At 38.8% G+C, this 16,274-nt stretch overlaps 1 protein-coding gene across 1 annotated transcript in view; it reads right to left on the bottom strand.

Annotated features, from left to right (window-relative positions):
* The window catches only part of MEGF11 (multiple EGF like domains 11), a gene marked incomplete in the record, with an annotated part of 327,149 nt that overhangs the window by 99,898 nt on the left and 210,977 nt on the right, over positions 1-16,274 (bottom strand). The window contains 2 exon segments of the mRNA XM_072402612.1: positions 9,979-10,153; positions 13,303-13,515. Of these exon segments, the coding sequence (XP_072258713.1) occupies positions 9,979-10,153; positions 13,303-13,515 (388 nt within the window).

Genomic DNA, 16,274 nt, shown 5'->3' with positions numbered 1-16,274 from the left:
TCACCATTATTACCAGCTTTTGACACAACAGTTGTATTATGATTAGAATCAGGTAGAATTCCCATTTTGTATGAAAAAATGGGCTAGGAATTTTGCGTGGGGTGGTTTTTAAAAAAAGTTGAAACATTGTTGTAAGATAATACATAAGTTTCTTCACAGACCCCTTTGACTTCCCACTGAAAAGAAAACAGCACATTGTCTCCAAAGCCACCAGTTTAGGATGTATTTGTTTATTTTCACAGTGCAAAACAAACAATAACTAAAAAGTGAAAAAAAGCCCACACCTGACCTTAAAAGTCACTTTCAAATTGAACAGATTACTTCCTAGTGGATTTAGATAGAAGCTTAATCATATCTTAAATAAGAGTTTCATAATCGCTGCCCTTTATCCAATGGATTCTACTTACTCCTGCTTCTTAGACCCCAACCCTTAGGCTATGTCAAATGAATTGAACAGCCCAAAATTTGATGTGTACATTAGCCTCCCAATGTCATTCATTGATCCATCCTGAAAATCTATTTATTACTGTGCATTTCAATGTAGGAGAGCACAGCAGGGTGCTGCTTGCTCATCCTCTCCCCTACACTCTTCATTGAACAGCATGGCACAGTGCTTTTTCCTCATCTATCACTGGAAACCATCAAAACAATCATTACATGCATCAGATATTCAATGTCTGTTCACAGCCTTACCTTTCTCTTCCTTCTTTGTGCTTTTTGTTTCCTTTATGGTGTTTTAAAAAGCCATGAACACTCAAGATTTCCTTTAAATACCTAAGGACTATACATAGTTTTAAAAGACTATCACGCAATAGATATTCTAGATATACTTTTTACCATACAACCCTAAAACCTTGACTATGCTATAGACTGCACAATGAACTTTTGGCCATGTTTTGTCATGCCTACTGCTCTATAGACTTCTACAAAACTCCTAGGTGCTTAAAAAGTTATACTATCCAATATGCTACTAATATACTATAGAAATATTGGATTCACATACATTTAGATGAATTGAGGTTTATGAATTTCCATGGCCAATCAGGCACAAGCAATATATAATTTCTGTGGCCTGTGGTCACCATTGAAGTCATAAAAGCCAGTGGGCAGTGCTGATATGACAATAAAGTAGAAAACACGCAGCCTCTCTGCATGTAAGTATTTACCTATTCATTGTGTATGCCTTCTTTAGGAAATACTGAAACACAAACTAGAAAATATATATATAAACACACATCCTGCATGTGGGTGAATATGTACACTATTCAATTTATTCCTGAATCAATGCAGTCCTATCACAGATATGACAAGTAATTCTTCATTTAAAAAAATATATATTTCACTGATCAAAACACACATTTTGCCTGGTTTTGCTCAGAAATCATGGCCTGAAAACTCTGGAAACCTGTTGTGTTGTTTGAATATATTGAGCAGAGTACGGCTACCTTTTCTGTAGGTAAATAATAGAAGGCGATCCTGCATAATGTCCTCATTAAACGGAGTATTTCATTTTCACTGTTTAGTTGATGATATCAGATTTTGTACGAAGTTTAGTAAGGAATTGCTTTCCTGATAAGAATCCCTTCTGCAGAACAAATGTGAAGCACTGGAGCACACTGTTCTCATGTTATAGATGTGACTCAAAGCCATATCTCAGCTTCTAATTACACCATCATTCACAAACAGCACGACTGCAATTTTAAATGTTGAAAAGCGACATCGAAAACCCTATAATACTCTAAAATGAATCACCTTCAAATACTGATGTATCATGCACCTACATGCAGAGAGGCTGCAGGTTCCTACTTTATTGTCATATCAACACTGCCCACTGGCAAAAGTAAAGCTTTTATGGGTTCATTGGTGACCACAGGCCCAAAATATATATACATTGCATGTGCCTGATCAGCGATGGAAATTATTATAAACCTCAGTTTGCTTAAATGTTTGTGAATCCAATATCTGTCTTTCCATATTTTGGGCCTGAAATACAAATTTTAGGCAAATATTTTTGTGAATATGTTGCAGAGCTCCTTAACTAGAGATTTGTAGGGGTGTGCTCACACAAAAGGGATGGGGTGCATTTTACTAAATGCACATGCATAGTTTGCAATAGTTTTTTAAAGCATGTAGTGGCAGTGTGTTGCTATGGTATGTCTTGGGTGCCATTACCAATGAATAGTAACCCAGTGCACTAATGCCTCTGGCATGCATTGCATTACTGCATTATTTTCTATTGGCAAAAGTGTGCATTAATCCAGCGCACTTGTGTGAATGAGCCCTAACAGCACTTCAAGCTGACAACCTTTAGCCACTGCCTCACAATTATCAGCAGTATTACCATGCACGCTCTACTGTTAGTGTCAGGGGTGCCTATCAGGCCAGATAAGTAGCTCAGTGGGCAAATGAAGGAGGGTACATGTTAGGCAGACAACACTTTTGCCAACTGCAAAGAAATGCCTTAGTATTGTAGGAAGAGGATGGAGGTTTTGTCAGGTTTGTACTGTTACATGTACCCTTGTACCCATGTACCCCACCCACAGGGTAGACTGTCCTTCCCTCCTCTCATTGGGACAGCAACAGAAAGGCAGGGTAAGAATATTTTATTCCTTGTAAAGGCAATATATGGGACATATGGGACCATTTTATGAAATGTAAAGAGGTTGTTCATCAAAAGAAATTCATGATTTATGAACCTGTTCTGTCTTCCGTATTAATAAAAGTTGTGATCAGTTTCAAAAGATCATCAACTTTGCCATAGTTACAAAAGTGGCAACCCACTTAATCATCACGTTAAAGTTAGCTAGAAGGGCTTTCAAAATTTAAAATGCCATAAGCCACAATTGTTGTATTTGGTTTAGATACCCTGATCACCTCTTTTGCTTTGATCTCCACTTCCAAACTGGGGATCGGCTTCAATGAAAGTCTATGGTCCCTGCCATGGTGGCTTGAAAAAGTGACAATCAATTACTCTCAAATTTTGGATAGATATGGTATGGCAATCAAAGCACTAATTGCCACTTTATAAAATCCGATTACCCTTTAATGGATAATGGTTTACGGGTTAAACAAAGTTTGGCAACTGGAAAAAGAAAGATGAACACAGCAATGAAGATCTGTTATCTGATTGACCCTTCCTTATAAAAAGGCTCCCACATTTATGGGTTGTGCTGGGGTTACAATTCTTGTTATTTTTTACAGCACTCCTTCGGGCATAAGTTACTACCTGCCAGTGGTGAATTTTATGCAGCTAACCTACTATCTAAATCCACCCCTAATAATAAGGTAATGGTGTAAGAAATGTGCAGTGAATCTATCATCTCATCCAAGCGACCTATATTTATTATATGAACAATCACTGTTATATTTGCAAACATCCGTCTGGATATAAACTGCTGATAGATGGATTGTTTAGGTAGGTCCTAATACTGAATAGTTTTTTTCAAATCTAAAGGCGATTGCACAAAGTTGTAAAATAGGCGCTGTTCTATGAAGAGAGGAGGATGGGCTGGGGATGTGGGAAATTCAATAGTCCTCATTGGTTAAGGATCTGGCATGCTGGATCTCGATCCATCTTCATGGGACCCCTGCACAAACACTAGATTTACTCCCAAGGTGATCACAACAATCTAATCTAATACCTGTATCAACCATATAAAAAATGGTTTTAGTAGACAAATGGCAACTGAAAAATTGCTTCATACAGAAAGAATTTTCCAGCTGACATTTTATATCTTTATTTGTCTGATTATTGATCTTCAGCTAATCAAATGGAAGAAGGAGTTCGATCTTGTCTGGCACCATTGTGTTTGTCTTTTTTAAACAGACAATGTTTTCATTATCATTTATGTAACAATCTCTCATGCAAAAGATGGATTGTCCATGTAATTGGCGAGCACTGTCTGATGGCTAGCTCATTAATTTAGGTTTTAACATAAAATTGTACACAGGTAAAGATCAGTCATTGGAGATCACGCAAAAGTGTAAGAACTTGTGATGGATTTACCAGCATAAAGGAAAACTGGATTTGAGCAAAGATACTTTTTTTCTCTTACTACAAGAAAAAAATCTGCTAGATTTTTTTGTACATTACCTGCTGCACATATACAGCGCAATGTGTATTTCCTACATATTACAATTAGTAAGTCCAGCATGCATGCACAGAAGTTTAAGTGGCGATCCAATAGTTAAAGAAGAATGTCGTCAGATGCAGAAGTAGGACAGGAAAAGACAGCGGCTGCAACGAAACAGCATCATGGAGCTTTTATCACTGGATGGGGGTATGTGAACGCTTTTTAACCTTAATGCCCCCTCCCATAAAGTAAAGGTCTGCTATAAAATTTAAACTGTCAATCCATGTACATGTATAAGAAATTCTCACCCAAGACGAAATCTGACATTAGCACAGCGGTCCACTGCTGTCATGGCAGATTGCAAAAGACTGACTGGGAATGACCACTGTGCATTTGAATGGAGGAGAACATAGATGCTCGCTCATCCTTCCCCCTCCCTAGCCCCTAGATCAGAACAGTGCTGTGTGTACAGCGCTCATTCATTCATCTGTCACTGTAAACGATCACAATAGATCATTTCTAGAATCATCCAATTGTCCAATAGACATCTTGTACAGGGATTTAGGTAGGCCATTTAGGGTGGCTATGTCCTAGGCCATATGCACATTACTGGATTTTGAAAGTGGTTTTAGAAGAGGAATTCCAAACACAGGGTGAGCAAATTTTTTCGCCACAATGATTTTTTAAATTTGACAGATTGGCTGGGCCATTATCAGATGGATGGAGAGTGTTTGTATAAACTGATATAAATTAGACATAAAAGTCATTACCTAAAAGTAAAAGAAAACTTACATTTAACTTCAGTGGGAGCAGTGTTGTTGATCACCTTTTTTTGCCAGAGGACAATTTTGTACCAATATTTGATGGGTTAAATTAAAAAGTCAGACAGGCCTTAGTTTGCCCATGCCTGCTCTTAAGGCTCCTGCTTTCACAAAGTGATGGTAAAAAAGTAACAATGCTAAGGTTTCCAATAAGGAAGTTTAAACCTGCCATTAAATATTTATATATTAGGCTTCATGTTGTTCACCTACAGCAGGGGTGCCCACAGTTTTTTGGCTTGCAAGCTACTTTTAAAATGACCTACCAACAATGGTATTTGGACTCTGTGTGCTGTAAAGTTTATTTTGAAAGGCAGGGCTCCTCAATCTACTTGCGTTGCCTTTGTGATCTAACGGTAGATCGCTATCCACGTGTTGGGCACCCCTGACCTACAGCAACCCTGTAAGATGCATTCATGATTATTAAGGTGAATTACAAGAAATTGGGATTAAAGTGGACCTGTTAATGAGATATTATGGAAACTGCTACTTCTGCACAGTTATAGCTTGCATAGTTGGTGTTTTAATCCACGACCTTTAATATCTTTTGAATCACTGACTCAGAATGAGGATGCAACTTAGGTGTTCAGTTAATTGGTACACAGTTATCTGGATGCTTGTTATAAGTGAGTAACCAAAAGATCAGCTTAGCATCCAGACAGTTAGCATTGTTTAGGATGAATCCGTGTTCGTCTCATTATCTCGTCTCTGTGTCACCCCGGCAGATAAAAAAAAAAAGTGTACTATCTGATTTCAGCATAGCTGCAAAGTTTTGTGAACAGCATTAGTATTTCACTTCACCTGAAGTTACTCCTTAAAGATTGTTCACTTTATTTCATATAACAGGGAATTCCCTCTCATAGTCATGGTGGGATTCAGCAATCGCTATTATATTGGGCAGATGTCTCTGTGCCCATTGCTGTTTTCTGTAAAAGACGTAAACTCTACAGACTCTGGATGACCGGAATATTCTCAGATGGCAGCCTTGTGAAGCTAGGATTGTCTGGCATTTCATTGAGTGTAAATGGCTGTCCTGGCAGATGGTATGAGAAGAGTGTGCTTGTACAGACTCCGGCCAATACAGCCATTTCCTGCTCCTGAGACTCTCGCAGCGTGGTGGCATTTGAACTCCGTGGGCCGATCTGGGGATTTTTCTGCAGTTGCAGCATTTTCTGAGCCAACAGCTGAGCTTAGCAAATAAACATGAGTGTCCTGAACTTCGGACTTGTTAAGATTTAAAAGGAGGGGTAGACTCTTTACAGGAACTAATGAGGCCGCAGACAAGGGGGAAACATATACTCTGAAGGATCATTTATTTTTCAAAAGTGCGCAGAAAAAAAAATTATCGAGCTTGCAATCTAAAAATCGATCACTGATGCTGGACAGTACAGAAAATCCACCACATAACTTTTTTTTGTTTAAAAGAACAATAGTTTTAGAATCCAGGGCATTCAATTAAAAGTTCATGGCAAAATTCCTTGTTTGAAACATGTCTGTGATTTTGGAATTGCCTGCCGACTGCAATGTATGTTACAATGCACAGAGCCCTTGAATAGAAAGCAGGTAAAAAAAGAAATAATCAGATGTGGGGATACTACAAGTTCCAGCATGCCTTTTTAGCTCATGAAACATTTGGGCTTGGTCATACAGCACTATAGTTATACTGTGTTACATTTGCTCAGATGTGCTTTAACACTACTTTTAGCACTACACCTGGCAAATTTTGCAATACTGGCAAGGTCATACATAGCCTGCATCTCTTATACAGATGAGAAGAATTCATTGAATACTGAAGGAACCCCACACCATTTACCTTGCACGCTACAGCAGCCCTGTTGTGTATAAGGGAGATGGGAGTTTCTCCTTGTCAATACAACAAAGGTAGTTAGTGTACTTGCAGGGGGGGTTTAACAATGACACGAGGTACCCTGAACATGTCATCACATCTTTTGTGCTTTTCCTGACCATGGGGACCACTTATACAGATTGGGTATCTTCACATCTGCTAAGCTATATTTATTAAAATAGCCATCAGCAGCCAACAATGCACCTCTATTCATCTCAATAATGAATTGGGGTTACTGAAGAGGACATAACATTTGCAAAGACATGTGAGAATCAAGCTCCTGTGCTTTGCCTTCAAATCCCTCCACAGTTCTTGTCCCACTTACATTTCTGACCTGATAGAACAATACCCCCCCAACCGCTCTTCACTCGCTCTTCGCTAATGACCTACTAATGACTTCCTCACTCATAACCTCATCACACGCACGGATCCAAGACTCTTCTAGAGCTGCCCCGACTCTCTGGAATGGTTTTTCTCTCCCTATTCGGCTTGCTCCTATTTTCTGCTCATAAAAGAGCACTCAAAACCATTTTTTTCAATTTGCCTACCCGTCTTCTTCTGTCTTTTGGGACCTTCACTACTTACCCACCATTCCATATCTCCCCTCCTATTGTGTGCTACTTCCCCCACCTCCTAGATTGTAAGCTCTTTGGGGCAGGGTCCCTCTCCTCCTCCTGTGTCACTGTCTGTATCTGTCTGTCATTTGCAACCCCTATCCAATGTACAGCGCTGCGTAATATGTTAATACTATAAAAATCCTGTTTATTAATAATAATAATAATAATAATAATAATATTAATAATGTGACATGCCCTGAAACATAGTTTTTAATAGGAATTACATTTTTTTCATCAGAAATAGTATCTCCCTAAATTGTTCCCATTGAAGTTATTGTATGTTGGAGAGTGTGTATAAGGCTGCACAGAGGCCCATGGGGCATTGGTGATATTCACAAAGAGATAATCAGAAGGGGAGGAAAATAATCAAAAGGATTAAAGGAAATGAAGGTTTGCCTTCTACAGCTGATTTGCTAGATGTATTCTATACCAGCCTCTCCTCCCTGCAGTAATGCAAAGGGGACTGACTAGTCTGGGTACCAGAACACATAAGCATACCAGTACTTCCAGTTGATGGTAAGAATGTATGGAGCACAACACAGAAACAATGTGGCTTCCTGCATTCTACATAAACTGCAACCAATACCACAGGGATATTGTAAACTCTCTGACATTCTATGAGAGCCCTGCAAGTTTTTGTCTGTCACTCCTGATCAATGGATACCTTTTCTCAGACCACTATATATCACAACAACTGAAGCAGCTGAACAAGGTCTTGATGGGGGGTATATTTGTCACAGTTTTGCATTAGCTGGCTGTAATTAGAGATTTCAAGCCCAAATCATGCCAATTTATGCCCTCTCCAGGAGATCTGTTTTATTACATTATGAAACATCTGAGCTTACATATCAAACCTTTATCTCCTGAATAAAACCTGCTGGAAAAGGAAGTTCAAAATGAAAAATAAAGAAAAGAAAGACTGCTATTGACAGTGAAAAAGTCAGACCTCACGCCGGGATAAGAATACCACAAAAAATCATCTCACTTTGCAATTAAACATGCACAGAATTAATTTAAACAAAAAAGCATTCACAAATAGAAATGTAAAAGCACAAACAAAAATCGTGGTCATATTGTGTTACATGCTCGCCGTGCTAGGTTTTGATTAGAAATATAAATGAGAGCTGGAAAAGTTGTTAGATATCAAAATGAATCTACCTGCTAACACCTAAAATGAACCTCTTAACCCAACCCTGTAAATTAACATCTAACCTAAATTATAACGCTTACCTTTTCACCAAATGACTCAAATAAACCTTGTAATCCCCTACCCCTATCCTTTCCAATAAACATTACCAGGTAGAGGAAGGACCTACCGTGGAGGTGCATCTGGAGCTTTAGTCCCACCACTCTTCCAGATTACATTTGAAGTATGGTTCCCCCAATGGTCCATAGGCTTGAATGTTTTAAAAGCTAGACTTTCCCACCATCAGAAGAGTGCTGGTAGCTCCTGTATGAGGCTTGGAAATAATTCACTTTATTCAGTTTATTTTTTTTTTATGCACTTTCAGACCCATGGCAGACCACCGCATTCTGCTTTGGGATGAACCACAGTCCCGACCTCTCAGTTATAAGTGAATAGGAGTAGCTAGCAAACTTTTTTTTTTTTTTGCACACAGATCACATAGATATTACTAAAAGTGCCAAATTGCTTTTGGCCATGCGGTTGATGTTTGAAGATTCCCAGTTGCAGCCGCATGCAAAGGTGCTACCTGCAGTGTTTGCTGCTCCCAGGTGTACAGCAAAAGTTTTCTGTAAGCCAGGAAGCTGCACCTTTTTCACCATATGTGTAAAAGGGCCCTAACAGTAAAGTTACAAATCATTTTTAGTGCAGGTCAATACTTTAACAAACTTATCCTGGGTTTCAGGAAAAAACGCCTATGGAGAATATGGTAAAACTAAAATGTTAAAACCTGCTACAATCCAAAATGTTTTATCTAACGAAGAATCAGATGCATTGCATGTAGTATGCAACAGTTTGAGCACTGTAGGATGAAAGCACAGAAAAGGCCATTAGCTGGCAAAGTAAAGCCCATGATTTCTGCAAAGGGACTGAAAATAGATACTGGCTGATATTATACCAAGACATTTGCATATATCATATTCTATGCTTTTTTGTGTGTTTCTATTAAATTCCAAAAGTAACAGTAAAAGTAACAGTCCCCTGCAGAGTATTTAACTTTGGAAATCAATACGTAATGTGCTCATACTTTTACCTATATCTGTATATTATCCTTTTTTATACGATATGTTGCTGATTCCCCATCCATAAACACACCAACCCCATGAAGCTCGAGGCACATTTACCTAAGCAATTAAAGGTAATTATAAAGAAGTATTAAGACACAAATACTTGAAATAAAGATCTATAAGGCTGAAGGCTCCAATTTACTACCCCAGAGCCCAGGCTAAGCACACTATTAGACTTGCTAAATAAAGCCGTGCAATGAGCAACGGCTATGTGCAAAGTGCAGTAACCCAGAAAAAACAATTAGTTTCCACCTCACTGACTAAAGATCAATAAGCTCTGATTGGTTGCTACAGGATACCGCACTGCGTTGCCATTTGCTTTATTTAAATGTCCCAAATGATGTGAAATAATGGCACCTAGCACTTTTTCTTACTGTGTATCCTGGAGCGCAGACACACCTCCCCGTCACACCGTCGCAGTCGGCCCCATTGAAGCAGACACATAGCTGCTGGCATCCTTCTCCGTAGAATCCGGGGCGGCAGGGTTCCTCGCAGTATAGGCCGCTCCAACCTGCCCTGCAGGTACACTCCCCAGACAGAGGGTGGCAGCTACGAGGGAAGAGAGAGAGACCTGTCAGTGCAGAACGGTGGGGCGTGCTGGAGAACTAATTAAAACAATACATCGTGGTGTCATCGGCCAGCAAGACTGGGACCCTACTTCCTGCAATTCATTCACCCGCAGTAGCCCTGCAGTTCATTCATTTGCTGTAACCCAGCTCCTCAGGGAGAAAAATCTATTATTTAAATGTGTAGAGAAAGCGAGAGATTATTTTGAAAACAAAGGACTGAGAAAATGGAGGAAAACTGCAGCTCAGATAAGAGAAATAATCCTACAGAGATTTACATTCAGGATCATGGTAAAACTTTCAGAGATTTTGGTTTCAAGTAACAAGGAGCAATAATCACGTATTGCCATATAGCACCCGTTCGGATAATAATAAGTAATGCTTTTCTAAATAAAACTTGCGATAGACTCGGTGATAGACAAAATCCTAAGTCTAAAGACAATTCTTTTTTCAACAATCTGGCTGCAATAAAGTGAAATCAGAATGTTTGCTATGGGTTACCTTTCCTCACTTATTTGCTCCTGTTAATAAACGTGATGGCCTGCATGGAGACAGTGACCTTTTTTTATTTTTAGCACTTTTTTCCTATACAATGTATATTTGGTTAGACACATTTCATTACAGAGTGTATTATATGGTACATACGTGTGGCGAACCTTCTTTTGATTAAAGGAGGAAATCCTTTCTGAACACCATGGAATCAACTTCTACACTATCTACTAAAGTCAGAGGTTCTAAATACCCATAGCCAAAAGCTCATTTCAAAACTGCTGACCCTGGCAGATCCAGAGAAATTCATTCAACCCTCTCTAGCTAGACTGGACTTCTTCCCATTTATGTATCATACTAAAATATGAATAGCTTTCTAGGGAATATTTTCTACTACGGAGTCATAATGGTGTCTAATATCACTTGGTTTCATGTGTGTATGTAATTTCTATTTCATTGATGGGTTGTGTTTTACTGGTTTGTTTTAAATCTCAACTATGGTGAGACAAAAAGAAAATGTATGCAGACCTGTTAATAATTTTATTACATGGTATTTATATAGCGCCAACATATTATGCAGCGCTGTACGGTCTATAGTGATGTCACTAGCTGTCCCTTAGAGGGGCCCACAATCTAATGTCCCTACCATAGTCATACGTCATTAACACAGTCTAAGGTCAAATTTTGGGGGTATCTAACCTAACTGAATGATTATTTTTGGAATGTGAGATGAAGCTGGAGCACCCGGAGGAAACACACACAAACACAGAGAGAACCTGCAAACTCCATGCAGATAGTGTCCTGGCTGAGATTTGACCCTGGGACCTAGAGCTTCAAAGGCCAGAGTGCTACTCAATCATCCCTACACACAATGCAACTTGTATACTTTCAGTCAAGATTTATAAATACATCCAATCATTTTACATCCATAGAAGGAGAAACTGATTAAAAGTAAAAAAAAAAAAATGGCCCATGTGTACTAAGTGTAGGGTGTAGCTACATGCATTGCATGGCCATGGGAATTCTTCTACCCATCACAGCTTCCATGAAACTCTGCAAACATGACCATACCATACGCCTTATCCTTCACATCCATTATTCCTTCCAGTAATGTATAGTAGGAGTAAGATCCTCTAGCAAGCCCTTTAGGCTTAATAGAAATAAAATAAAAGTCAATGATTATGGTGAATCTGAGTGTTAAACATGACAGGAAATGTGAATTTGCTTTAAATACCGGCCATTGTTCAGATTCTGCACCAGGGCCATGTCGCTTTTAGTTACGCCTCTCCTTCTAATGATTTTTATAGGAAGATTCCTTTTATATTCTGCATGTCCATCCACTGTACATCTCTATAGGCAGCCCAAGGTAATATGAACAACAATATTGAATGTGTCTTTGATTTTTTTTTGCTAGGTGTTTAAGTTAACTGTTGTGATCTGTTTAATTCAGATTCTGTTGGGCATCGCTACACTAAAAGGGCTCATACTGCATATGTATGAGCAGTTTAAAGGAGAACTATAGGCTTTTTAAATATGTATGTGAAAGATCAACTCATTATGAACATTCTTTATGTACATATATTACATTAGTATACATTATGAGAGTAACAGGATGTCTGCATTAATGATTGGCACTGTGATCAAAAGCCGGTGTCAAGGCTGTAAACACGTGTTGGGCTCCATACCCAACCTTTATATTCCTGCCTTTCTAATGTCCATTTAAATGTAATTCCTTTAAAACGGATACAGAATACAAATGGAAAACACAACAACTCTTTAAATAATGTGTAAGCCCTGGGGAACCCCTGGTAAAAAATGAATTTGGCATCAATGTTAAAAATTGCAATTACAGTGGTGATCGAAACGCCACCACCCTTACAGACAGCTGAAGATATCTTCGGTGTCATGCAGCTGGCTCTGCCAAATGGCCTTGAACACAGAATAAAGTAGGCACCATAAGATGGAAAGAGAATGGCTGGCATACTGTTTCCTACAGTAATTACAGTGTAGCCAGATAGTAATGGGCCCACTGTGCTTCTAAGCCCCATAAAAGCTGCATCGTTTGCCTACAAACGTTGGTACTGTGGACATTAAACTGCACTCTATAATGGGACAATATTTTACTGGCAATAGGGGACTTTTTTTTACAGATCAAAGAACGCTCATAGGATGTCTGTGGGACTCTTTTTGTTTTGTTCTCTTTTCTTTTCTTTTTTTTTTGTTGTATTGCTTATGTTGTATTCATATATTTAAGTACCCCTGTCTGGTATATGAGTGTGTTGTGTTAAAAACTTTTTGAAACAGAAAAGCTGCATGGTTTGCTATGGTTGGTTATAGACCTATCTGTTATTAAAAAAAAAAGTAGAAGAATATTTGGCAATAAGCAGGAATGGCTGACATTTGAAATTCCACTTGGCTTGCTGTTTTTGGCATAATCCTTTTTCATTCACTGGCCTTGAAAAAGCATGCGTCTAGAGAAGTTAGAACTTTTTAAACATACTGGATTGATGCCACTGAAACAGTGTGTCAATCAAGTGACTTGTATTTTAGGAAGGAAAGGACAGCCATGGAAGCACCCTCATTTCTCCTGGCACAGATTAACTTTAAAATCTAAGAGATAATTCTATCACACATAGTTCATACCTGCGAGTGTTGGTCAGGTTACAAGGGCAGTTCTTGTTACACTTGAGGCCATACAGTCTATCCGCACACACTCGCTCCTCACAAAGTATTCCTTTAAATCCTGGCTCACACAAGCAGGCCCCATTGATGTGGTAACACTTGGCTCCATTCTGGCAATCACATCTTTCTGCACACTGGTATCCATAAGTACCTATAGGACATTCTTCCTGGCACCTGCAGATTAGAGAGCGAGAAGAGTTAGTAATAGGGGATTAATGTCATAGAATTTCCTATAAAATCAATTCACCACAATAAATGCTTGTGAAACTTTTCCAAAGAAACGCAACGCAACCCTATCCCCTTATTGGTCCACAAAGGCCTTTGAACTGCAGTCTTATCTTCCAGAGATCAGAGCTCATTATGCAACAAGACTTTTTTTTGGAGTACCTCTTACTGTGTGCCTGTCTGACCTGTTATGTCTCCCATGCTCTCAGAGATAAGAGAGAACATACAGAACAGTGTCAACAACACTTACATAGGGTTCACTGAGATACTAATGGGATCATTGTTGGCTTAAGAGGTAGTAAATTCACCACCAAAAGTTTTATATGCCACTTTGTCTTTACAGATACTTAGTTGTGTTTAAATCAACATGGAACTTGTGTGCTGGTTAAGATGGATTTTGGTTGGTGTGCATGGTTTTTCTTGGCCAAGGTAAGATTCATAACAGTGTTACCACCAGAATCTTATCTGTAACCAAGGATTACAAGCAAACTTTTCTGAGCAGGTACAATCTGTTTAACATATGAAAAAAAAACCTTCTGTAAAAGATAGACACCTTCCGTAAAAACATGACAAAAACTTTTTACTATCTAAATGCAGCAAAAAGTTCGGCTTAGGTTCCAATTTAAGCAAGGAAATTTAAGTAACCGAGCTTCTTTTTTCCTTGTAATCAGTTAATTTTTTTCTACCATGAAAGCTGACTGGTTGCTTATAGTATTTGTCCTACAAGATCATAGGAAAAGAAGGGAATAACAAAATATAACTAAACAGTACACCAGTTGATCAAAGAGAGTACAGTCATAAAATCTTGAACCAAATCAGGCAAATGCCCATGCCCATGCCACCTGCCCATGCATGCTTTCCTACCAACACAGTTCAGCAGCAAATGGCAAGATCATCTCCCAGGGAACCAAAAAATCAGTTGTATTTTTTTTTTTTAATAAATTCAGCTTAGTCCACACTATGTGATGTACATGTTGAGAACACTTTAATGGGTTCACTATTTTTGCAAAAAGACTAAAGGTGAAAATAAGCTTGTGCCTTAATTCTTTCTAAATACAGCAAGCCGCAGGAGGACCATCTCTTGTGTATGACGCACTATGTGAGCATGACTCTTTCTCTGTTATTTAGATTAGTTCTTAAACTCATGTGCACCTAGCTTCAGGGTCCTGCAACGACTCTCTATAAACAGAACTTTTTGTGCGTCTGAGCTATTGACGAGCTGCTCTGTGTGTAGAGTATCAGATGCTTAGACTCCTCACCTCCTGCGTGCATCGTGCCTAGCACATGAGCCCCGCTCATTCTGCCTGCACAGGGAGTGTAACCAGCACAGCTCACACCTGCTGAGAACTGGCACAGATTCACACAAATGGCTGCATCTGACACCGCCAACCAAAATAGGACTTCTTTAGGGAAACGAGAGAGATGTGACGCATTAACTCTTTGTTAACACTTAGTGTGCACAATGCAATAGCCAACATTAACTGACCAGAAATTTATCTCATAGTCTCTCAAGATAGAGAGATTTGGTTGTTAAATTCTATCCAAAATGAATAAAGGGACAACATTTCTACAGTGCCAGATGTTTCTTTGATTACAACAAAAAAAACTACTTTCTACTGGAAAGAAACACAATTTCCTCTGGGTACCTTGGTTTTCGACCACATCCTAAAAAATATGCAGTTAGGTTAATCGGCTTTCCCTTGACCTTACACTGTACAGGTAGTCCGCGGGTTACAAACGTGATAGTGACTGTAGGTTTTTGTTCTTAGGTTGAATGTGTATGTAAGTTGGAACAGGTACATTATTTTAATAAATGCAATTAGGACAGATGTTTGTCTCAACATATTATTAGGCAGTATGGTGTCAGTTACTGTATAAAATCCGCACTGTAAATTAATCACAAACAAAGAAAAAAAAACTATGGAGCCTAGACATTTATTAACTTCTGGAGCAAGCTGTGCTTTGATATGCAAAAAGAAACAACAGCAGAGTTTGTCTTGGTCATTAAAGAGTTACAAGATATTGTAGAACTGCTCAGTCCTTAAGATCACCCACAACCTCAGCTGTGTTTACCAAAAGATTTTTTCTGCAAGTCATGCAAACCTCCACCCTCCTCCCATCAAGCCTCCGTCCTGCACGCGAACAAGCAGGGAAGCCCCGTTCATATCTAAAAGTCGTCCGTATGTCGGATGTTCCTACCTCGGGGACCACCTGTATTAAAGACATATGACTGAGGAAGGAACATTGTGAGCCCCTTTGAGGAACAGCCAGTGACATGACTTTGTAAAGCGCTGCATAATATGTTGGCGATATATAAATACTGTGTAATAATAATAATTCCACTATTCAACAGATTGTCATTTTCACACCAAAAAGGAACTTTATGTGGTGGACAGAAGAACATATTTTATATACAGGTATATATTTTTGTACAAAGTATGTAGGCCAAGTATACACCCTGCCACGATACCTGCTATGTAGACTGTAAAGGGTTGAAACACACAAACATGGATGATTAAACCCACCAGTTATACTAACTTTTATATTGTTTTATTCAGAAGAACAAATAAGGTTACATAAAGGGCTCTATTTTTAAACCAATGAATCAGTCATTCCCTCAAACATTCCCTATCTTTCAGGTAAAGATTTAGATTCAGGGAATCTTTCAGGTAAATGTACTCCAATGGCAGAAACTGATTCCCAGTAAT

The sequence above is a fragment of the Pyxicephalus adspersus genome, chromosome 2 (assembly GCF_032062135.1).
Source record: "Pyxicephalus adspersus chromosome 2, UCB_Pads_2.0, whole genome shotgun sequence".
Taxonomy (NCBI): domain Eukaryota; kingdom Metazoa; phylum Chordata; class Amphibia; order Anura; family Pyxicephalidae; genus Pyxicephalus; species Pyxicephalus adspersus.
This window is presented reverse-complemented; position numbering and strand designations above follow the sequence as displayed.